Genomic DNA, 23,918 nt, shown 5'->3' with positions numbered 1-23,918 from the left:
GGTGTCCGTATTAGAGAGGTTCGACTGTACATTTGTACATTTATATACTATAAATTTCTTTCATTCATTGGGTCCTTTTACTGGAACAAATGAGGCCAATAAATTGACCTGCTCCCAATTAATTGCGTAGCTCAGTTGGTAGATTGTAAGAAATCCACACATCTGTGGGCTTCACAATCTTTATTTTCTTCCGTCTGAGGACTGTAACTTCACAATCTCGTAACAATCTCGATCTATCAAGGTAAACAACCTTTTATCTAAACACTCCTCCTTACTCTCATTTTTGACAATCAACATCTCGCACATTCTCTCTCTCGCACATGACTAATCTGTCAATCAACTTGAAGCTAAACACGTGACGAGAGACGTAACGCGTAACGCAATGCGTAACGCCAACAACGGATTCCCGACATAGATCATTCCACCAGCATCGCAGAGGTCATGGGTTCGGATTCCGTTGAAGCCACCGTGAATTTGTCATGTATGTCTATAATAAGAGACGAGGATAGGCATTTACAGATTGCTAGCATAATTTTTGGCATAATTCGAGCAAACAGGGATAATTTCTGCCAAGTAGCAATGCTAGCATAATTTGCGCATTTTGATAATCATCAGATCATTTTTGATGCTATTATTTGATAAATTTTTGTCTCTAGTCCCAAGCACTTGGTGACCTTAATCGATATTTAAAGTTTTAGTTAAACTAGTAGCATTTGTAGTTCACTGTGAAGCACTGAGCCCGGGTCTGAGGTGCACCGAAACCGGAAGTCACATTTATCTAGTACTAGTGTGCATGTTAACCTGAACCACATGTTTATTTGAAATTAATTGTGGATTTGTTGCGTTTGTTTCCTGTAGACGAACGGCTTCTAGTTAAAAAATATATATTTTGGACTTATTTGCATTTTTTCAAAGAGCATAATTTAAAAAAACGGTGGCATAATTTGGAAAAAAAGAGCATAATGTTAGCATAATTTGGCCAAAAGAAAAGCAATGTTACTAGCATAATATGCCACTTTTACCAGCATAATCTATAAATGCCTAGACGAGGATCGCTTCTGCCTTGCGTAATGTTTGGGATGATTAATACCTTATCACCCCAAGAATTTATCAGTTTTTGATGGCTAACAACTGGCTTGTTATCAAAGTTAAGAGGCTTAAAAATATTGGAGATTTAACCAAGTCTAACGAGTTTTTTTTATTTTGAAGTCAATTTGTAAATAGTATGATGCCTTTGTATGTAAGTGAAACAAAATGTAACCAGTGACGTCAGCAAAGATTCCTCGGGCCCAACTTTTTCTTGGGTTGCACGTGACGTCATAAAAAATAAAACACGAAACTAAAGAGCCTTTTGAGTTTTTATCTTCATCAGCTACGAGAGGTTTTAAAAATATATCTGTTTGCCTGTTTTCAGCTCGGTACTGTGCTTTGTTTTGAAAATAGAGCAGTTTGAATTTCAGAGTTTTTCACAGTGCGTGACATGTTGACGGGGTTCGAAAAAGATACCAGTTGCATAAAAACATCGATTCCCCTCGTGTTTTTGTGGTCTACACAGCCAATATACTAGGAGAAGTGTCATACGAATGCTTGCTAGTTCATCATACAACAGAAAGTGTTAAAGACAGCCAAACTAAATCTCAGATCGATGTTTCTACAGGTTTTCGGCCGCCATGTTGGTGTACTTCAGTACTCAACATGGCGTCTCAATACTAAAGTGGTATATTTTCCCGAATACCTCAAGTACGGAATATCGTGCAGCCCTGAGACTTGGATCCGTTGTTTATTTATTCCTTTTCTATAACATTTCCATTTCTTGACTGAATTTATTTCACGGTACGCGATTTACGTTTTCATTTGCGTGACGTGCATTTCAGTGCGCCTGACGCACTCTACCCCCCACCCTTATCCAACTGAAATCTGATATTTTCATTGCTCACGCGGCCAAAAGATCTGGGGTGAGCCGCCTGTTCGAACAGATCTTGAGTTACGGGGATTGGATTAGTAGCGAAATTTGTAAGATTTTTGACAATGCCAGGAGAAAAAGTGTACGTAGTTGGAGTTGGAATGACCAAGGTAAGGTACATTTTATCATTTTCTCTAGACCTTGCCTCAAATTAAAAATCTGTTATCGTAAGCTCAAGGATTCCATAAATTATTAGTTTGGCATTTGCAAGTTGTCACGTCATGTTTGTAGCAGTTACTCAGCAAAATGACCTTTTCCATCCTTGTTTAATTATTTCATACAATAGATCTTAATATGAGATATAATTCGCATGGGAATTGCATTCTTGTAAAGAAATAATTTTCATAAGATCGTCAGTACTTTGCTTACAAAATAATGTTCTGCACATATTTTTAATTATATAATCTCATTGTAATGATCAAGATTGGGGCTGAACTAGCAATCGTGTTTGATTAAGCAGTATTTTCCACTGGCTAAAGAACGAAATAAGTGGAAAATGTTTTTTTCACACATCTCCGATCTGGTGCCTGGACCAGAAGGGCCTTACATCACATGCTCAGTGCCTTCATCCGTTGCTTTGTTGAACTCTGCCTCATTAGTGGGGTGAAGGAGGAGGGGGGGGGGGGGGGGAGTGCTAAGTTTTGGAACGGATCACAGAAGTGTGAGGGAAGGGGGGGGGGGGGAGAAGTTTGGAGAAAACATTATACCACCCCTAGCCCCTCCCTCTCTGAGGCACCTTCATTGGTTGTATATTCTTCTTACACTGTTAGTATTCAGTTTTACCCAATCTTAAATGCTGTGTAGGCTTTCAATAGTTATGCTTTTATTGTATACCAACTGGGCTGAGTTTGTTTGTCAAATAAAATAGTCAGTTCGCATTGCGTGAGAACCTACTGTCTTTTCATTCTATACTATTTTCCCTCATCCATGGACTAACTCAGAGTTTAAGCCAGCAGTTGTGATAATTGTTTCAGTCAGCATTCATCCTCTCTGAAAAACTGGGAAAGGTCAAAAGTCATACTTTGCCGAGTTCTGTCTTTGAAAGGGTTTTCAAAGGAGGAATCTTGCTTGTCTATATGAGGTCAAGTGAGAAACCAAATAAGTATCAAATGTACACAATAAAGCCATGTTGTTTTTCTCACATTCCTACGTGTAGCTTGGTTTCAAATAAACTGAATAAACTGTACAATCTATATAAAAAAGATTTACATTTATGAAAAGAAAAGAAACTTGGCATTACTTCATGTACTTTGCTATAATTATAAACTCTTTATTTTGTTAGTTTGAAAAACCTGGTCGCCGTGATGACTTTGATTATCCTGATATGGCCAAAGAAGCAGGTGGGTTACTACCCTGTCATCTGTCTGTCCCACAGCAAAGATATTGTGCATCAAATGGAAACTTGGAAAATCTAAGCCCCAGATGGGATTTGAACCCACAACCCTTCTTGATTCTCTAACCAATGAGCTACTCAGAGACTCTGTGGTGAGCAGGGATGAAATGATTGTTGGTATAATTGACTAGAACTGCATCACACGGTCACAATAGTCAAGTTTCAGATAGCTACATGTGACTCATAACTGCATCTGGCAGGCACATTAAGGCATATACATCGGCAGTAACACCTCGCTTACTGCATCATGCAGTTACGTTAAGGCATATCAAAGATCTATGCAACCAACCGCTTCAGCAGCACATATAACTAAAATTGGGAACAATACAGAGAAGATTAGCATGGCCCCTGCGCAAGGATGACACGCAAATTCGTGAAGCATTCCAAATTTTTTTGGGAGGCGCGGTGGCCTCATAGTTTAAGAGTGCTCGACTCCGGGTCGAGTGGTCAAAAACAAAGTTGGTGACCCCCATTTTTGTATCAATTGCAGGAAAGTGATCAAAATGCCAAGATGAAACTTTCTGTAAGATTTATAAGAATTCTGTACTGCAGAATCAGAGCCACCTTAAAAAAATCACAGATTTAAGTGCTTGAAGGGACTGGTAGGATACCTCGAGGAAAAAAGGACTGAGCATGAAACACATGTTTCCTTTTTTTTATAGTTCAATAAATGTCGAGTTAAACGGAAACACCTTCGAAGTGTTAACGTGATATGGTGGCAGCGGTCAAGACGGTAAGTCCAGTCTAGTAAAATGCTGAAGCTTGACCCACCAGAGAAACTTGACTTCACAAAGCCTCAAGAATGGCCTGATTGGAAGCAGCGTTTCGAGTGGTTCAGATGTGCTATGAAATTGAACAAGAAAAACCAGGTTCTGAATCTGCTGTACAGAATTTTTTTAATTATCGCAGAAAGTTTCTTCTTGGCCTTCTGATTACTTTTTTGGAAGTTTCAAACCTTCTTAAAACAACGTTACTTGAAAGTGTTGAAACTGGTTTGAGCCACTTCAAAGAAACACCTTGTTTTGGATGTCAAAATTAGGTGTGCATTTAATTACATGTACATGTAGGTGCATTTTTAGGCATACATTGGTGTAAGTGGTTTAGCGAGCTGCATTGTCTCATGCAGGTCTCAAAAAGAAGGCTGGTTACATGTACTTGGGTTATGACTTCTCGCAACGACTTCTTTGAAGTTTAGTCAAGTAAAGCTATGATCCTCGCAGTTATGGACGCAATTTTAGCTATTGCATAGAGAAGCCTGAAAAATTCAGGATTTCAGGGGGGTTTGAACCCATGACCTCATGATACCCATGCGACGCTCTAACCAACTGAGCTTTGAAGCCACTTGACGTTGGGAGCTGGTCATTTAAGGGTTCTAATTTTCCTGTGACGAGTGAATCAATGAACAAAATGATCTATGAAATGAATCATATACCGAACTGCGGATATGAAATCAAGTAAAGCTATCATCATTGCAGTTATGGACGCAATTTTAGAAGTTCAGTGTTGTCTAGCTGAAAAAGGGAAATTGCTTTGATCTGTTTAGTTGGTAAAATACCTCAGAATTTTTTAGGAAGTTTGTCCATAATGCTACCCAACTGCATACCTTGTAAATTGAGCATTTCTTATTGACAAAAAACGTGTCTCATTCAAGTTTATGAGGCCCAGCATTAAAAGGGAATTATTGATGCAACACCTTTTGCAGGCTTTGTAAGATCCAGAATCATCTGTTCAACTTGAAAATGTATGTTACTTTCAATTGGCTATTACCATGACAAAATGGTACATAAGTGGATTACTGCAATAAACTGTTGATACCTGGCCCCGGTTGTTTGAAGGGTGGATAGCACTATCCACTGGATAACTCAATTGGTTTTGCTAGTGCTTATCCGCTGGATAGTGATTTATCTGGTGAATAGCGTTTATCCGCCTTTTGAACAACCAAGGCTAGGTTTTTTAACCATCATGATGATGATTATAATATTGTTTTTAGATAATTCCGAGTAAAATGCTTAAAGAAGCTTCTTGTTGATTTAAAAAACAATATTAAATTATGTTATAAACTCCAAAACACCAGGTTTTTGCTAAGTATTTATCATTCGAAACTAAGTGACTTCACTAGCCAATCTTATTGAAGATTTCTTTAATAATACCATGCTAGGGAAGTTCTACTAATTTAAAATATATTAAATTTTGGTAAAGAAAATGATTTCTTGGTTGTCTTTTTAAGGAATGAAAGCTCTCCAAGACTCTGGGTTGGACTATAGCAGTATAGATCAGGCTGTTGTAGGTTATTGCTATGGTAAGTTCTAGCTTTGCTGTTAGTAGTCAGGATTCCTGGGACTTGCCAAGCTACTGGCCTACTGTACACATACCTATGGTATTGAAAAGAGTTGAAAGGATTTTTTTGCATTATAACCCACCAACACATGTTTTAAGTGTGTCTTCTTAATACTAGTGGGAGGCACGGTGGCCTCATGGTTAGAGTGCTCGACTCTGGATTGAGTGGTCCGGTGTTCGGGTCCTGGCCGGGGACATTGTGTTGTCTTCTTGGGCAAGGCACTTTACTCCCACGGTGCCTCTCTCCACCCAGGTGTATAAATGGGTACCGGCGAAATGCTGGGGGTTACCCTGCGATGGACTGGCATCCCATCCAGGGGGGAGTAAAAATGCTCCCAGCGACGCTTCATGCCACAGAACCCGGGATAAGCTCTGTCTCTGATGGGCCACTTGGCTCGTAAACAGACTTTACTTACTTCTTAATACTAAGGTGTGGGTGGGGTTTACTTCTGGTTCGATGGTCAGGTCCTTCCTCTGAGGAAGACTAACTTCTTTTTGGTGCCTGTCCAGGTATACCTTGCTCTGGATCCATCCCATTGTTGAAACTGTAAATTCACAATTTTATTTGCTACACAGTACTCACAGCTGATTGGTTGGCTGACAGTTGGCTGTACTCAGTGTCCAGACTGCAGTATACTTAACAATTATTCCTCGAGCCCGAATGGGCTCTGAGTCAATAGCCCATGAGGCCGAAGGCCGAATGGGCTATTGATTCAGAGGCCATGAGGGCGAGAGGAATAATTGTTTTAGTAAAATCCAACTAGTTGGTCAAAAAAATATTGAGACAAAACATCTTTCGCTAGTTAAAGCTAGACTTTAATTGTTGTTTTGGTTTTCAAAGCCGGCGCTTTTCGCTACTAGTGGGCTATAACAAATAGCCTACTAGTAGCTCAACCAATCAGAACGCAGCATTGATAATAGACCACTAGTTGGATTTTACTAAATGTAGTTATCTAGATGGTTGTACACGTATGTCAAAAGGTGTATTGCATCTCTCACTCTAAATAAAGTTGTTGTATTGTACTAAGCCAAAAGAACTCAACCAGTATACATGTACACCTTGAGGGGTTGGTAAAAAAATTTTGATATTATTATTATCTGAATTTTCTCTCGTTGGAAATTATTAGGTGACTCAACTTGTGGACAGAGAGCTCTGTATCAACTTGGCTTAACTGGAATTCCAATTTACAATGTGAGTCAAACAAATGATACAGTACTTTATACAGTGTAGTCTATGAAATGGCTTGAAAATAAAATTTAACTGTACATCAGTTCTCAGGAATAGTATAACGAATAGTAAATGTTCATTATTGCAGTTGGGGCATCACCTGTTAATGGTTCAACTTTAACTGACTTTAAAGCACAGTCCTTTTTGAGCCTAGGGTTCCTCCCACACTGACCCTACAAAAATTTGTTATCCCCCAATGAACTACTTTTAAGGTGGCTCAAAACAGTTTCAACACTTCGAAGACACTCTTTAGAACAAATGACACTACAACACTACAATTAACACTGTATCATGTCGACTGAGAGATTGGGTACTAAATAAGAAGGCAAAATACACATTACAGGCAACATTGGACAGACCACATGAGTCATATTTGATAGAAAAGCTTGTCTCTGAAACTTTCTCTTTTTCAATGTGTTATGGAGAGCTACATGTAAAGCTATCAGTTTAAGAGCTGTTGGTCGGCTGTTGGCTGTTTGTTGGCATTGACATCATTGTTTATTTTCACTTACACATTTTAAGAAATTGGTCTGTTACAAGTGACTTAATTATGTCATGCACTATCAAGTTTGTAATCATGTGAGATTAAATCTTATATTCAGCTCTTTGCTTTTCCAGGTTAACAATGCTTGTGCAACGGGATCCAGTGCATTGTATCTTGCCAAACAGATGGTTGAAGGAGGTAAGGATATTCACTGTACATGTACATGTAGAACGTCCATCATAATAATTATTATAATACATTAAGTGGCTACTTTATGTTTTGTATTATTCCAGAAAGTACATTAAACGGCAAATTAAAATCATTATTGAAGAACTACTGTATTAAACTTTACATGTGTATTAAGCAAAAGAGTTAGGGCTAGGTTGTACATGGAGTATTTCTTGTTTTAAAACAATTGCTTGTAATCTCAGAATCTGATTGGCTAATTTGCTGTTGTTGATAAGAGTCTAGACAATGCTGCTTGCGTCATGCTCACGTCAATTTGTCACGCAATGCAATAGCCAATCAGGAACGCTTATTTTGGAATGCTAATTTTTGAGTCCATAACATTTTGACCACTGTGTTGGCGAATATCGTTGTCGATAAGCGTACAGACAACGCTGAACCACTTTCAATTTGTTAATTTTTTTTTCACTTGACAGGCATTTCAAATTGTGTGTTAGCATTGGGCTTTGAGAAAATGGAGAAAGGATCTCTGGCTTTAAAGGTAGAGATACAATAATAATAATAATAATAATAATAATAATAATAATAATAATAATAATAATAATAATAATAATAAACACAAACAAAGGACATTGGGAGTGTTCTTTTAAAAAGGGCATTCCCCATGCCCCCAACCCCTAGAGAGAGGGGCTGTTGCGCACCTGGTTGATACATATACAATGTATCTTATGATATGTTTGGCGTGTAGTACTGCTGAGTATTTGAGCGAGTTGGGCTGACTATTTTGCAAGTCAAAATACCAGAGTACAACGAGTACAAATACTTCACAAAAAAACATACTTCACCCCAAAACATCTCTTTTTTGCACTACATTTTTAGCAAATGGATAATATTGTAAACAAGCGTGCACATGTGATACATTCGTATGTGAGATGCACGGGGCAACATCAGTGCCTAAACTAGTCAAAACAGTTCTCTACTGTACAAGAACCAAGTGTATATACAATGTTAACCTCTTACTATTAAAGTGAGCACGAGGGCGGTACTGGGGAATATTAGGGAGTTAAAGCCCGCGACGTTTTTGAGCCGTAGATAGCAACCGGAAGTGAGCTGTTTTTCCTTTTAACTTGTCTTGTCACTACCACCTTCATATTGCTAAGTATCTTTCCTCCATTGGAGATGATTAGGTTAAAAATCTGGGAGACAATACTGTCCTGGCATGCAAAATGTTCATTTACGGTTGCCGTCCGCGGCTCAAAAATGTCGTGTGCTTAAACTCCCTAATGGGTCGAGGTCGTGGCAGTACGACCAAGAGCTCAGGTTAGTAAGTTGTTATTATCTGGCATCGTTTCTTTGAGTGATTGGACGCTTTTCCGCTTGGTGAATGTTCGGAATCTTCCATCAGCGAACTTTGAACGATACCTTTTAACATGTAAAAGTAAATTCTGCTTGCTATTGACCAAATGCAAAAATGGCCGTCAACAAATTATTCTTTTGTCTTTGTGTTAATTAGCCTAACTAGCCTCGTTCACACGCGTAAAATTGAAAGAATTTGGGCTGTAAAACGAGGCTAGGTATGCTAATTAACACAAAGACAAAAGAACAATTTGTTGGCGGCCATTTTTGCGCACCGATATTAAATTCCGCTTTTTAAAAACTTTTTGTGTTTTTCTCCACTTGAATTTCCCGGGACAGAGGGGATGCCCAGTTTTTTCTGCCTGTGTTGTTTTCTCCCTAACCTCTTCCCACTCCCCTCACTCTTCCATACTGAAAAGCTAGCCACACCCCCCCCCCTCCCCCCCACTTTCACATGTACATGTATTATTTGCAATAATAAATGCAATCATCAAACGTACATACAATTACAACTCTCAACTTTATTTTTTAGCTCAGATTTCAGAATTTCAGAGTAGCCTAGTGGATAATATCTCTTAGCTAATGACAGACAATAGAAAAGAAGAGAATGGCAAGAACAACTTTGAACTTCATTCATCAAACTTTACTTTTAACTATACTCATTGCCTGCAGCTTCAAGACCACTACATGCAGAAGGCTTGAAGAAGAAACGTCACCCCGCTCTCCCAGTCATGCGTCCACATCCCATAATTATTTTATCATTAAAGTATTATGTGAATTTGCATCAGACCTGTAGCAACACTCTAAGAATATTGATAGATTACTGGTTAAAATTTGTTAAACGTTTGCTTGCGAATTATTTTTATAAGTATAAGGATCGCACCCAACCGATGGACAAACATTTTGAAGTCATGGTAAATAAAGATGGAGTGGTTGCTGCACCAATAACTCCCCAGTTGTTTGGAAATGCTGGCAGAGAACACATGGAGAAATACGGTGAGAAATAATGCTTTAGTTAATTACCATGTGCAAGTACTCAGCACACATAATAGAGTGGTTTTCCAATGTGTGTCGTAAAACCAAAACCAAAGTTATTACTTTGGCCAATCAAAAAGGACGCAGACAATCCAGTAAACCAATCAAAACTCGAGGTAATTACACGAAGCCGACACAAAGCGCGGGAAAATCTGCACGCGCAAGCCACGATTGTTTTGGCTTCATTTCTGATTGGTTGAAAAAGTGGCGTGAGAACTTTGAACCAATCATTGGGTGAAGTAATGCAAAAGCAAAGCAATGCGCTAATTACTTTTGACACTCAATTGAAAACCGCTCTACTGGGTGTTAATTATATGCATGTCCAGCACGTAGTTGTCCCAGCCCCTTTTTGCTAGGTACGCTACTGCTGTTGGGCTTTCAATTGCATATCTGGGTGTTCAGCTTGTGGTCCAAGGAGAGGTTGCTGTAGATGATGGAACCAATGCAGGTGAAGTCCTCTACTGCCTCCAGGGTAAGGTCAACGATGGAGATGCTTGGGATGCTGGTGGTGTCTTGGCCCAAGATGTTGGTCTTCTTGAGATGAAATCAAGGTGAAGGTGTATGAAGCCTGCATGCTCTGCACCTTGCTCTATGGTAGCAAAGCATGGACCCAGACTCTTGCTAAGAATGCAGACTCACTGCCTTCTACCTGGGCTGTGCCCACATGGTTTCTGGGCATCACCTGGGAGAACTGTGGACCGAACAAGAATGTCCTGGCAACGGCGGGAATACTTAGCATGTGTTCGTTGCTCACACTACTTAAGGTGCTTGTGCTGGCTCGATCAGCCATGTCACCTGCTGGATGGCGAAATGCTTAAGGGCATGCTGTACTGTATGTTGTGCTCGCCACCAGCCCTTGGACATGAGGGAAGACATGGACCATATTCATACAATGTAAATGGCAGCTAAGTAGTTATTCTTTTGTCTTTTTACTAATCATCCTCACTAGCCTCGTTAGCACGAACAAAATTCAAAAGAATTTTTGCTTCAAAGTGAGGCTAGTGAGGATGATAAGCACAAAGACGAAAAAATTAATTTCTTGGTCGCCATTTATGAATATGGTCTGTTCTCTGAGCAGTCTTTCTTATTTTCTCTTGAACCAGGAACCAGACCTGAACATTTTGCCAAAATTGCACACAAGAATCATCTTCACTCAGTAGAAAACCCGTGAGTAAAATGGGGTTTTCTTGTTGCATTAATTGTTCAATAATAGTAATGATTATTTTGTTCTGGGGAAAAAGAAGTACATGTCATAGAATAATATTATAATCTAATGTTCAACGATGTATTTTTTTATTGCATTCAATTTAATGTTTTGGCAGTAAAAAAAAAAATAATAATAATAATTGTCATTGTTGATTTTGGCAGAATGGTCCGACAGTCGTCAGCTCTATTCAATAAAAGTATAAATAAGTTCGGTATCTAAAGAGCTTTCGTTGATTTTTTGTGAAACCAGTGAGACAGGAAGACGGCGAATGCATAGTTTTCGGAGGCCATTTTTTTTTAAACCTAGTCCAAGTTGAAAATCCTTCTCATAAAAGTTAATTTTCATCAATCAATCACAATATTTATTAACATATCTAGGCATTCTTGCACCTTATGGTGCTAATTGGGGAGAGGTTCAGGCCGCAAAACCACAACACCTGGAAGTCCGTGCCCTTCTCTTATCGAATTGAGTGTAGGATCTGGCATTAGACAAAATAAAATCCATATTAATTGTCACTCTCGTGATGTAAAGGGTTAATTGGCCTGATTTCTAACATATGCGTACACAATTCTATTATTTTAGCTTATCTCAGTTCCAAACGAAGTACACTTTGGAGGAGATAAAAAATGCACCCATGGTGTTTCAACCTTTGACCAAACTACAGTGTTGGTGGGTAAAACAGTCACAATATCAGATGATAAGTATTGCTTACAGTGTTGTTGTTCCCTTTGGGAATAACTTGAGTGTAAAACCGTGGACAATCTCAGACGGTTCCATTACCCTACTGATGGTAAGAAGTCGAAATCATTCAGGTTTAGCAATTATTTTGTAGTTTTTAGCCTTGTGAAGGTATCAATAACAAGAGTACAAACTGAACAACTTGCCAATGAAATTAATTTTACTGGAACATGGCAGATCAAAAGTATTTTTGAATGTTACTTCTCAAAAAAGAATTCCAAAATATAGAGAACTCCAAATTGTCTGAAGAGCGAAAGAAGACCAGAAATTTCCAACACTCTGCAGGTGCTGGAATATTTAACAATTATCCCACAAGCGTGCGTTGGGTGTGAGATGATAAATAGCCAACGAGGCGCTTATCACCGAGTTGGGTATCATCTCATATCCAACAAGCGCGAGTGGAATAATAGTTTTGTTAAAAACGCTCACAATTTATGGATAAAACTTCGCTACTTTGTTTTGAAAATATAAGAAAATTGATGCGTGCAGTTACTGATACTTGTAGAGCATGGTAGAATAGCTTATATACCATGATGGCTAAGCCAATCAAAATGCTAGAATTGCATTATCCAGTTATCTAGTTTTTAATAATTAACAATTATTCTACGAGCACGCGTTGGATATGAGGCGGTAAATAGCCAACGAGGCCGCGTAACGATTGTTTAACGTGTGTCTCAAAATCGTCAGACTTTTGGAGAAAGTTGAATGACTGCAAAGTAGAAAATTTACCCAATTTTCAAAATGTAAAACGATCACTTTTTGCTGTGAATTTTCAGCCCCACATCTGACGGAAGTGCTGCAGCCGTTCTGGCAAGTGAAGAGTTTGTCAAAAGGCATGGCCTGGAAAGTAAAGCTGTTGAGATCGTTGGAATGGAAATGGCTACAGACTTCAGCAGCACCTTTAAAGAAAATAGCTCAATCAAGTTGGTGAGTATAGTATATGCAACGTGGATATTTGACCGTGGACCGGTTGCCTGTCTGAGTTGGTGGAGCATCGGATTACTGTGCAGGGGAGATCGCGGGATCAAATTTCTGTCTGGACCAACACTCAGGGTATTGAGCTAACTGAGGAGAAAGTGCTGCCTTTGTAATGACATCTGCAAATTTCTAGGCTCTCTCGTCTTCTCCGATAAGGACAATGAACCGTAGGCCCCGCCTCACAACCCTTCAATATGTTAGTAACCCTGTGGGACGTAAAGAGAACCCACACACTATTCGTAAAGCGCAGGGTATGGGGTTCCCGGTGTTGTGGACTGTCTTCAGTTTTATATCATGGTCGGGAGGGTAAGCGCTCGGAGATACTATTGGCTACACCAAGGTACTCCAAATTCCAAGGGTAAATAGAGGTATATGATGATTTTAAATTACAGTGCATCTTTTGTATGGTTACAGGTTGGTTATGACATGACGAAGGCGGCAGCTGAGAGGTTGTATCATAAGACTGGTGCGTGTGATCCGACTTTGCGAGAATCTTTTAAAATCACTGTTACTAAGAGATAGCTACAGGATTTTAGATCGGCTCAGTAAGAAACCTTGCCAGAGATTTTGGGCAGCAGTGCTTAGAAAATCCTGGTTGAGTTTTACGCGTTTGAAAGGTCTCTTTCAGCTGCTTAAATTAGCAGGATAGACCACAGCACTGCTTAATATTCATGTTTTCGTACTTATGTACAATGTATGATATCACTTGCACTCTATGATCCGCCTTGAGAATTGGTCACTTTAAAGTAGTACAGTTATGCTTAAAGAAAGGTAGAAAGACGCTTATGTTGGGAAATCGTTTTAGATTTCGAATTTCAAAATCACTGGCTTTCATTAAATGCCTCTTCCACAAGGCTTTTAATGAGAGCCGCGGTGGCTGGCGAAGCTTGCCGGATATTTCACTTGAATTGGTCGTCTTGTTTGATTCGGAAATTACCCCGGCTTTTACAAATACAAAGGAATCATGTGCCACAAAATGCAAACATTTGGATCGGCAAGATTTGTGCATGAAAAACCAATAGGATCTATCTTGCTCCTAAATGCAGGAAATGCGTTCTACAAGGTCCGAATTTCACTTAAAAATTTCCCGAAGGGGAATTCCCACAGACCCCTCTAGAAGTGTGCGCCTTCAGCGCTTGATGTCCCTTCACCGCATAACCCTTAAATTTCACAACCCACTTGCATTCTTATTGAAAACCCTAGTTTCATTGCAACTGTAGCAATGAGGATACGAAGCGGGCCTATTCTTTGACGTAATTTTGCATGAGCTTGTCAATCAACAGGGAGTGATTCCCTTACAATAGTAATGTACCTGGAAAGAAAAAAAAAAAGTTGGAATCCTTCCCAGCCAGGTACACTGAATACGACGACCCCACTTCATCTCGTCAGTTATCAGGTACTGCAAAAATTCTGTACCTTGTACATACAGGTTTGTCACCCAAAGACGTTCAAGTTATTGAGTTGCACGATTGCTTTTCTGTTAATGAACTGCTGACTTATGAAGCCTTGGGTCTCTGTACGGAAGGTATGTTGAAAAGGAGCTTTAGACGAAACGACGGCGTATGCGAGATTGAACAGTAGCCTCGCAGCTCCTACAAAGTCTCACCTGATTGGAGACCACCCTTGAGGTTTAACAAAAGAACAAATAACAGAAACAATGGCCCTTTTGTTTTAGGCCTAGGGTAACAGAAACAATGGCCCTTTTGCTTTAGGCCTAGGGCTATTGTTTCTGTTATTTGTTCTTTTGTTAAACCTCAAGGGTGGTCTCCAATCAGGTGAGACCTTGTAAGAGCTGCGAGGTGACCCAGATTGAAAACGCCCGAAAACGTTTGATTTAATCATAGTTAATCTAGGGACTGGTTATGAAACCCTGGGAATTTCAAAAGCAGGAACAATACAGTCGAAATTAGATGTTGAACCGACCGTGACCCTGCACAATTTTTTGTTTTTGGTTCGCAAGTTAATTTCGAATCTTGCCGAAAAAAGTGTGTTTTTGTCGGGTTTTGTGCAGGGTCAAGGGAAAAAAGCGAACAAAAACATGAAACAAAGAAACTTGTCGAGTTTCATAACCAGCCTCCATCTATAGGCCATTTTAAGTCCCAAGAGAAACTGGAAACAATGCTTATGCAAAATTTGGGGGGACAAGCAATTTTTAATTTCAGTTAAAATAAACAGGAGTCTTTTTTAAATCAAGGCGTAAAACTTTGGTCACTTAATGTTTAGCTAACATAGTTTTGAAATCCAAAGAAAAATGAGAATTGATTTTTTGGCCACAGTGCCACTTTAAAAATAGAGATTTAACTAAGTTTAACAACAAGTTCTTTTACCTTTTTGAAGTCAATGTTTAAATAGCATGATTCTCTTTGTCAAGCAAGCTCTTATGTCAATGTCAATGAAACAAAATGTAAAGAATGATTCCCTTATTCCATGAGCATTGGGTATGAAATGGTACCAACAAGGCGCGCAGCGCGGAGTATGAATAATCTTGTTGAATATCCGACAAGTGCAGATGGAGTAATGTGATGATCTTTGTCATCTTGTGGGTACGAAATATAGTGTTTCCACTCACGTGATCAGTGACCTTGTTTTTCCACCGAAACGAAAGAAAACATTTGCATGATAAAATAGCTCAATAGACCATTTTACAATTGTGTGCTTAGTTACCTGGCCTTTGAATGAAAGTGAGGCTGGAGTTGACCTTGCTTTGATAGAAACCTCGCAGCTAGTCTTATGTTAGACTTTCCAAGAGTCCTTCGTCTAGATACGCGCGGAACGAAGGACGTTGACCTCTCGCGACTTCGTTGCTCGCTCATTCACTTCGCGTACGAAAAATCACGATTCGCTCGCCGAAACATTTTGTTCTGGGGTTATCGTGAGGTCGACTTGTGGCAAGTCTAGTCTTATGTAAATTCCTACTTATTAGCATGAAAACAATATCATGAACATAAGAAAAGCAGTGGGGTTTTCTATCAAAGCAAGGTCAACTCCAACCTCACTTTCATTCGAAGGCCAGGTAACTAAGCACACAACTGTAAAATGGTCTATTCCCGGAGGATTAGTTGGGGACAACAACATGGCCATCGTTTCTCTGTTTAGGGACACCAACATGGCCGCCGTGACGTCACGTGAAAACACTATATATGAAAGGCATAAGTAATGTTCATCGCTGCGCTTAGCAAAAATGTTAACATGCTTACTTCTGTTGCCGTTGTAGGAGAAGGGGGCCAATTGGTTGACCGAGGAGACACCACTTATGGAGGAAGGTGGGTCGTGAATCCGAGCGGAGGACTCATTTCCAAGGGACACCCTCTAGGAGCAACAGGTAGTAAATTGAGTTTTTGCCTAGTGAAAGCCGCGGTTATGTCACTCAATTTTGGATAATTTAAGGATGTGCAACATGCTCATAAAATAGGATGGAACATCACATTGACCACTTAAAACTGTGGAAGGAAGCAAAAGAAGAGTAGCAAAGCCAAAGAGAAGCATGGCTACTGCTGCTGCTACTACTACTCACTAAAAATAGATACAAATTATTACTATATAAATTATATATTTCCATTACTTGTGCGGTGCACAACATAGTACATACGCTGCAGCAGACTAAATTGAACAAACTAACATGTTATCTTCACATGTGAAAAGATCACCGCTGCTATGGTTACATAATAAATCGCGCCGTTGTTGTACGTTAGGACTGCAAAAAATATTAAAGTGAAATGGTTTGGTATTTCATTGGTGTTCGTGTCATAAAGAGAACATTACATGGCCGCGCGGAGGTAGTACGAAATTTCACTTCTTGTGTTGAAAAATGTCCCCTTGGTTCGCTGCGCTCCCTCGTCAGATATTTTTCAAAGTTCGAAGAGAAATTTCGTATCTCCGCGCGGCCATGTAATAATATAAGCATCGCGTGGAAGTGTTTGGAAACTTGAATGCAGTGGGAAAATAAAATGATCATAAGGGTCCGACGGAATAGTGTTGTGTGTGGGGAAACCTCGTCAACTTAAACGCTATGTTTAGAACGTTTATCCCAATGGTAAACCACCTCAGTCTCTTTGCATGACAGTTTTTTTCTCTGTAGGCTTAGCGCAATGCACGGAACTTTGTCGCCAGTTGCGGGGAGAGTGTGGCAAGAGACAAGTTCCAGGTGCTCGCGTGGCGCTTCAGCATAATCTTGGACTGGGTGGAGCTGTTGTAGTAGCGTTGTATCGGTTAGGATTCCCAAATCAGAGGAGGTATGATCACCGAAAAGACTGTGGGCATCTATTTTCAGGCGCGGGAATACACATTGTTTTTGCAATGACAACAGTGCTGCCTTGCAGGCTAGAAAGCGATTTGGATTTTTTTCTCTTCCTTTCGCAAGTTTACGCGACAAAAATGTATGTTGCAGGTTAGAAGAGTTTTGCAAAAGGTAGAATCATATTCGACACTTTGCAGTAATTTTCGGTTTTGCGCGTTTTACATCTTCGTGTAAGATTCATGTTACCAAGGTAACATAACGGCGCGTTTTGCGACCTTGTCCAACAAGTAATCGGAAGGTCCTTGGCTCTACCCTCGCAAAGTAGCATTCGGATTTTTTTCGTATATCCCGAATCACGTCTTTAAACACATCTGTCATTATTTTTGGGTCTCTGTCAGTTTCAAAAATGTTTTTCAACAGAGACCAAAGGAGTGTGGAAAAGCCCCTTCGATTAAGGAAGAAAGGAAAGGAACTTTATTCAAGTGTCTAGTCGTTCTAGCGCTGGAGCACTTATTGGAGACACTGCAAAATGAAATTAACAATTAACACAAATCAAGTCAAATGTTGGTTTTTGAGGAGAGGGGAAACCGGAGTACCCCGAGAAAACCTCTCGGTGCAGAGTAAAGAACCAACAAACTCAACCCACATATGACGCCGAGTCCGGGAATCGAACCTGGGCCACATTGGTGGGAGGCGAGTGCTCTCACCACTGAGCCATCCCTGCACCCCTAAATATATGCTCAAATTTTTGAAAGAATAATTAGAAGAAGTTTTTTTGATCAGTTTTAATCACTGGAGTTGTCCGAAGTGGGGTATCAAATGCCGGTACATACTCTCAGAACCCGATGACTGCTCTAATGACCCCAATGTGTTTAGGTATCGTCCGGTCCCCTCTTACACCTCGGCCGTTACGAAAGAGGATTTCAAGGCGGCGGCCATATTTGATGAGATTGAGAAGACGCTGAAGACGGTGAGGAGTTACTTGAGTCTTGAAAACTGAAGCCGTAATTTCGTAGCCAAGGCGCAGCTTTGAAGGTTATAACACGAAGCTTCAGGCTTTATCAGGAATACAGGAATACATCAAGGACCGCAACATGGGATTAACCCCGTTGAAGTCCTGAATTTAGGGAGCTTAAGCAACGACAACGGCGACGGCAATGAGAACGCCACAAATTTGCATATTTAAGGTACGGTAATACGAGCAACAAAAACGTCCAACTTGTCTCGCAACATTGCTGCGAAACTAGTCGAAAAGCGATGTTGCGCGTTTGACATCCCACGCACAACCTGTCTCACAACAAAAAAATGTGTTGCAAGTTGCTGCTGTGTATTGCAGAAAGTAGAACGGACCTGTACTTTCTGATACACCTGCAGCAATTTTCAACACTTTCTTTTCTTGCGAGACAGGTTGTGCGTGGGATGTAAAACGCGCAAATTTTTTTAGATTAGTTTCGCAGCAATGTTGCGAGACAAGTTGGACGTTTTTGTTGCTCGTATTACCGTACCTTTAATGGGCACAAACAATAGCTTTGCACTCCCTGCACGCGCGTTTTTCACTTGAATTTGTCCATTAATTTCTTTGCCGTCGTCTGCAAAAGAACGTCTGTACTTGAGGATAAGTTTTCCTTCTCTCCAGTGTCACTTTTGAGGAACTACCACACCCTTGTCACATTAAAAAGGTTGAAATAGCCACGAAGTGATTACAATAACGCGAATTTTTATTTTGAGATGATGTTCTCGTTGCTGTCGCCGTCGTCGTTGCTTAAGCTCCCTTTATTCAGGCTTCTCGATCTAGGCAATTGCTAAAATTGCGTTCATAATTACGAGGATCGTAGCTTCACTTGATGGAATCTATTTGTTTTTTATAAGAGAGAATTAAACGTTTTTGATGATGACGTCAGCTATGCGTCTGTCCTCTATAATAGATCGTAGGTGAGAACCAATCAAATAAGTTTATCATATAAATCCACATCCTCTACTAGTTTATTACGAACTCGCATAATGACCAGTTCCCTCTTTACTTGATAGCTCAGTTGGTAGAGCAATGCACTGGTATTACAGAGATCATGGGTTCAAATCGCGTTCAACCGTCAATTCTTGGGGTTTTCCTTTCATTACTGCTTTGACAACGGTCCTCATAACTGCGGTGAAACACTTTAAGACGAAATCCGATAGAAAATCGAGCAATTTCAGTTTTTAGTGGACAAAAATCTGGTACCAGAATAATGTTAAGTATTTTACAGCCCTTTTTACATTTTCTGCTAAAGATATAACTAATTGCCTGAAATAACACCGAAAACAATTTCCCATAGGAACGAGAGAAATTAAATTTCAAAGTTCAGAGAAATTGTGCAAACACGGGTAAAATTTCATCATCAGTTTCATTTCACCAGTACTTTCAATTGTTTCTTACGAAGTTCAACAGTTTTTTTTGACGTTTGGTGTTGCTAGAAATGATTATTTTTGAGAAGATATTTAAAACAGTCTTACAGAAGTTTGCAATACGATATATATAATCTTGGTACTAGGGTTTTGTCCATTTGTTACTCGAACTTCTGGTGGATTCCGTCTTAATTATTTATCACTATGGTAACCCCAGGAGTAGGGTTTCCACGTCTTGTAACGGGGATCGTGTTATTTCCACCTTTTTTGTTCAATCAACGTGTCTTCATTTTCTGCTCTTATAATCATTTTATTTTTCCTACAAATGTTGGTAGGAGGGTCCACAACTGGTTAAGAAGATCAAAGGAGTCTTCAGAGTCAACATTAAAAAAAAAGACAATCAGGAAGCTTGGTGGATTGTGGATGCGAAAAATGGAAACGGCGCGCTCAAGTTTATGGCGCAAGGTGAGAGATTAACACCGTTTGCGACTGTAAATGAACAATTCTTGGTTTGCATCCACGTGATGAGACGGCCATGTTGGGGTACAAAGCAATAGAAAATGGCCCCACAAGTTTTGCATAATAATAGCGTCAATTCCCAATAGACATTTTACTGGATTTTTCTGTACTCCAATATGGCCGCAGTGATGTCAGATGGAAACCACTAATAGTGACAAGTCAGTAATTCCAAGTCACCATTGAAAATGTATTATGATCGCTTCAATTTATCTGCCAGGTGAACAATTTCTATCTTATCTCAGTCTTTCATTTCGGTAGCGAGAATGCAGTATAGCGGAACTCGGCAACGGTCACTAGACCCTAGTTCAATGGCCCAGCTCCCAGGAGCCTCCTATATATATTGCATTGACCAGTTTATTTACCCCTCTTGGTTTTACTCAGATAAGCCGGAAGGTCTGTGCAGACGGGCGCTGCGTATTCAATAACTGATCTAACCAGGCTACAGTATACTTGACCCAAGTCCTGCCAGGCCACGCTACATTTCCTTAACACTCTCAATGCGTATCAACGCTTATTAGCTTTTGCAACGACATATTCTTAGCGCTTATTCCAGAAAAGGTCACTAGGTATAAATACGCCTAACAACTTGTAGTGACAAACCCTCTCAATTGCACAGCCACACAGGGAAAGTTTGCGCGAAGGGCTGTTATTGCAGGAAATTAAATATGATCTCTTTACATTTCTTTGCATTGAGGCGCATACCTTGGTCTGATGCATACTGTGCTATTTTGTTCGCGATGCAGGGCATGTAACCTAGGGATGCACTCCAAAACAGAAAGGTCATCCGAATTTTTCACCCGTGTATACCAACTTGCTAACACAGCATACAATATTGGTGCAGGTTTGGTTTCTTGGGGGATGCCACCATTAGGAAAAAAAAAGAGGGGGGGGGGGGGGGAATTAGCGACACCGATTTTTACCTATAGCTCAGTGGCAGAGCATCCGAACTAGTAATCGGAAGGAAGGTCGTAGGTTCGACTCATGCCGATAAGCACTCGGAGTTTTTCCGTGTATCCCCGAGTGACCATTGTAAGAGTATCATCTTTGCAAGACAGATTCAGCATCGCGTTGACGTGAAACTGCAGACGTCAGGTTGTTGCTTGAAAATTGTCTCATTCTGAATTGTTTCTCTCTTTCGAGAAGTTGGACCAAGACGGATCGAAACTCAACAATCCCTGTTTACATTCTTCTGACAGCCAATGACTTCTACGCTTAACTGAGAGTCGACCAGTAACATCACGACTTGGTTTACCTATCACGCTTTTTATAGTAATACGATCTACTGACGTGACACAAATCACAAATCACTGAAGATGATGTCAGTCAATCTCATCTTAATAAACAGTCCTTCTCAGGAGTACAATCACACGGACGATCGTATTTCACGTGGTTACTTGGTAGCTGTTGATTGATAGCAGGCAAGAAATGTGCTAACTGAAATCAAACAAGTTTCTTTTTCCATGTGGAAAAGCACAAATTTCAGTCTGACGATTGCCGTTCGTCGTAAATGCTGTAAATTGGATGCTAAATCTCTCTGTTGAGTAGATGTAGTTATATACGCACGATCACGATTCACAGGATTGATCAGTATGTAAATTCACCTCTCAATTTCAATACACTGTTAGGTAGACAAGTATTGAGAATTGATATTATTATCAGCTTACTAGGGGGTATGTCACGCAAGATGATGTAGCTTCATGACACCCAAAACGTCCAAAAGTTGAATGAAATATTGCAATAAGACGGCAACGTTAACACCAAAACAACAGCAAAATGTAGCTCAATTTTTGCATAATGATAGAGTCGAATTCTCAAAATACTTTTTCGCTATTGCTTTTTCCACAAACGTGGCCGCCGTGATGTCATGTGCAGTGACGTCATGTGCAATGAATTACGAGTTCATGTCTGCCTCCTCTTCAAAGCGAGTCTAAGAGCGAAATTTTTGTGATGGTAAGTAGTTCTACTTTACATATGAATGAATACTAATTTTCATAAGAAAAACTTCACCCTTCGACTAGTTTTGAAAAGGGGGCAGACATCAATTCGGAAATGGCCTATTGCCTCTTTTAAATGATCAGTTTTACGTTGCAGACAAAGCTGATTGTACAATCACCATGAATGATGACGACTTTGTACAACTTATGACTGGAAAATTGAATCCTCAGACGGTAAGTTAGGTCATCAGCTCTCTTTTATCTCTGCGCCCGTGGTACAATTGGCGGCTTGAACGTTACGTCATCGACGCCTTATTGGATGAGGCAAACAAGGAGGCTTTCATTGTTTGGGACTAGAATGGTTCCGCCTCACCAAGGTGGGACACTTTATGATAGTCAATTTATTTAACGTCGGTAGTTCCTTCAGTCACGAAACTGGTATCAATGGAAGCCAACGGTGCGCCTTTTACCCCCCCCCCCCCCCACCCCCTCCCCCAAATAAATATTTCTTCAACTTGCATTTCTAACTTTATTGTTGCCTTTTCTGTCCGACTAGTTGGGTGATACTTAAACAATTAGACCCTTCGCCCTCAAGGGCCACGGGTCAGTAGCCCATTCGGCTTCGTCATGGACTATTGACCCCTAGCCCTTGCGGGCCACGGGTCTAATTGTTAATTAGTACTTTTCAGTGTTCGACAGCGAGCATTTGTGTAATTCGCCATTGTTATCCAAGTCATCACATAGTCCTTACAATCCACCTGTAGCTTGTTTTTCGCTGTAGTTTGTAATTTAGAATGCACCAAGGTAAGCGACAAAGCGGTCTCGTTATTTTAGAGCAAACTAAAAGAACTGGCCGGCAAAACCCGTCAGTTTGCAAAGAAAATGCAACAATTTGCGGAAACACTTGCATGATAATCCCTCGTACTCTTCGAAGTATGTTAATTTGAAGGCGTTATATAGTTAGTCCTTCCAAATGCCCACACTGGCCGGTTAGTTCCGTCAAATGGAAAGCATCGCAAGATATGACGTGCAAGAATTGTTAAATCTTATTGATTAATATAGACGGAATGCAAAAATGGCCGCAGTAGTGGTGTACACCGCACGCCCCTTCAGGCCGGTTTTACCCCCAGCAGAGATGGTGTGCCAGGAACCCATGACCCGGAGCCTACAACTCCATTGTGTTCGTGTCACGGCGTTTTCGCAGACCGATTTATTTTTAGATTGAATTTCCCGTGAATGAAACTCCCACATGAGCCCGATGACCAATTACAAGAAACTAACCTGACGTTATAGGGTCACCGAACCGGAACGGCCTTTGTTTTTTTCGGTAGTCTAAATATAGATCGGTCTGTAAAAATGCCGTGACATGGACCCAGTATGGGAGTTGTTGCGTGACATAGGCCCAGTATGGGCGTCGTAGGCTCCGGTTAATGTGCTCCTGATATGCATATACTTCAGGCCGCTTTTACCACCAGAAGAGATGGATCATGTAGGCATATGTTCAGTGGTTGGCTTTTTGGGAGGGGATAAGGTCACAGAGTCCCTTTGGCTTTTCGTATCGGGATGTTCAAAGCACTAAACCTCCTTTTTCTATTCGAGTTTGTAGCAACAGTTTTTCGATTTGAGAAATATTACCTTCCTGGACTACTGTCTGGGCGTTCAAAGTAATTTGGCTATCACCGTTCCTGCGGTCGCCAGCAAGATCCATCACCAAAAGTTGGAGTGCTACCATTTCGTCCAATGGATGCGTGGTCAAAGGGGGTTGGACCGAGACACGAGTTATGTCAACCACGAGCGCGTCCGACGGTTCCTGGAGGCCAAAAACCCTCCCCTATAACTTAATGCTATCGCAAGTATTTCGCAATACGTCTTTTTCAACAATTGGTCACGTGACCTCTTTTTCACGAACACATTGATTCTGTTGAGTACATGATTCTGCAG

At 40.4% G+C, this 23,918-nt stretch overlaps 1 protein-coding gene and 1 non-coding gene across 2 annotated transcripts in view; both read left to right on the top strand.

The window, feature by feature from the left end:
- Positions 1-1,943: 1,943 nt before the first annotated feature.
- Positions 1,944-23,918, top strand: part of LOC138023659 (sterol carrier protein 2-like) — a 23,925-nt gene continuing 1,950 nt past the window's right edge. Inside the window, exons 1-17 of the mRNA XM_068870702.1 lie at positions 1,944-2,073; positions 3,246-3,303; positions 5,584-5,655; positions 6,821-6,885; positions 7,540-7,603; positions 8,068-8,132; positions 9,817-9,943; positions 11,086-11,149; positions 11,772-11,858; positions 12,704-12,854; positions 13,320-13,371; positions 14,335-14,430; positions 16,120-16,227; positions 16,984-17,137; positions 18,019-18,112; positions 19,860-19,989; positions 22,135-22,211. Of these exons, the coding sequence (XP_068726803.1) occupies positions 2,029-2,073; positions 3,246-3,303; positions 5,584-5,655; positions 6,821-6,885; positions 7,540-7,603; positions 8,068-8,132; positions 9,817-9,943; positions 11,086-11,149; positions 11,772-11,858; positions 12,704-12,854; positions 13,320-13,371; positions 14,335-14,430; positions 16,120-16,227; positions 16,984-17,137; positions 18,019-18,112; positions 19,860-19,989; positions 22,135-22,211 (1,509 nt within the window). The 5' untranslated portion in view covers positions 1,944-2,028. The remainder of the gene's footprint in view (positions 2,074-3,245; positions 3,304-5,583; positions 5,656-6,820; positions 6,886-7,539; positions 7,604-8,067; positions 8,133-9,816; positions 9,944-11,085; positions 11,150-11,771; positions 11,859-12,703; positions 12,855-13,319; positions 13,372-14,334; positions 14,431-16,119; positions 16,228-16,983; positions 17,138-18,018; positions 18,113-19,859; positions 19,990-22,134; positions 22,212-23,918) is intronic.
- On the top strand, positions 3,645-3,749 carry LOC138025097 (U6 spliceosomal RNA). The gene has a single exon (XR_011127146.1). It is a non-coding gene; the product is annotated as a U6 spliceosomal RNA (small nuclear RNA).

This window comes from Montipora capricornis, chromosome 11, assembly GCF_036669925.1.
Source record: "Montipora capricornis isolate CH-2021 chromosome 11, ASM3666992v2, whole genome shotgun sequence".
Classification (NCBI taxonomy): domain Eukaryota; kingdom Metazoa; phylum Cnidaria; class Anthozoa; order Scleractinia; family Acroporidae; genus Montipora; species Montipora capricornis.
This window is presented reverse-complemented; position numbering and strand designations above follow the sequence as displayed.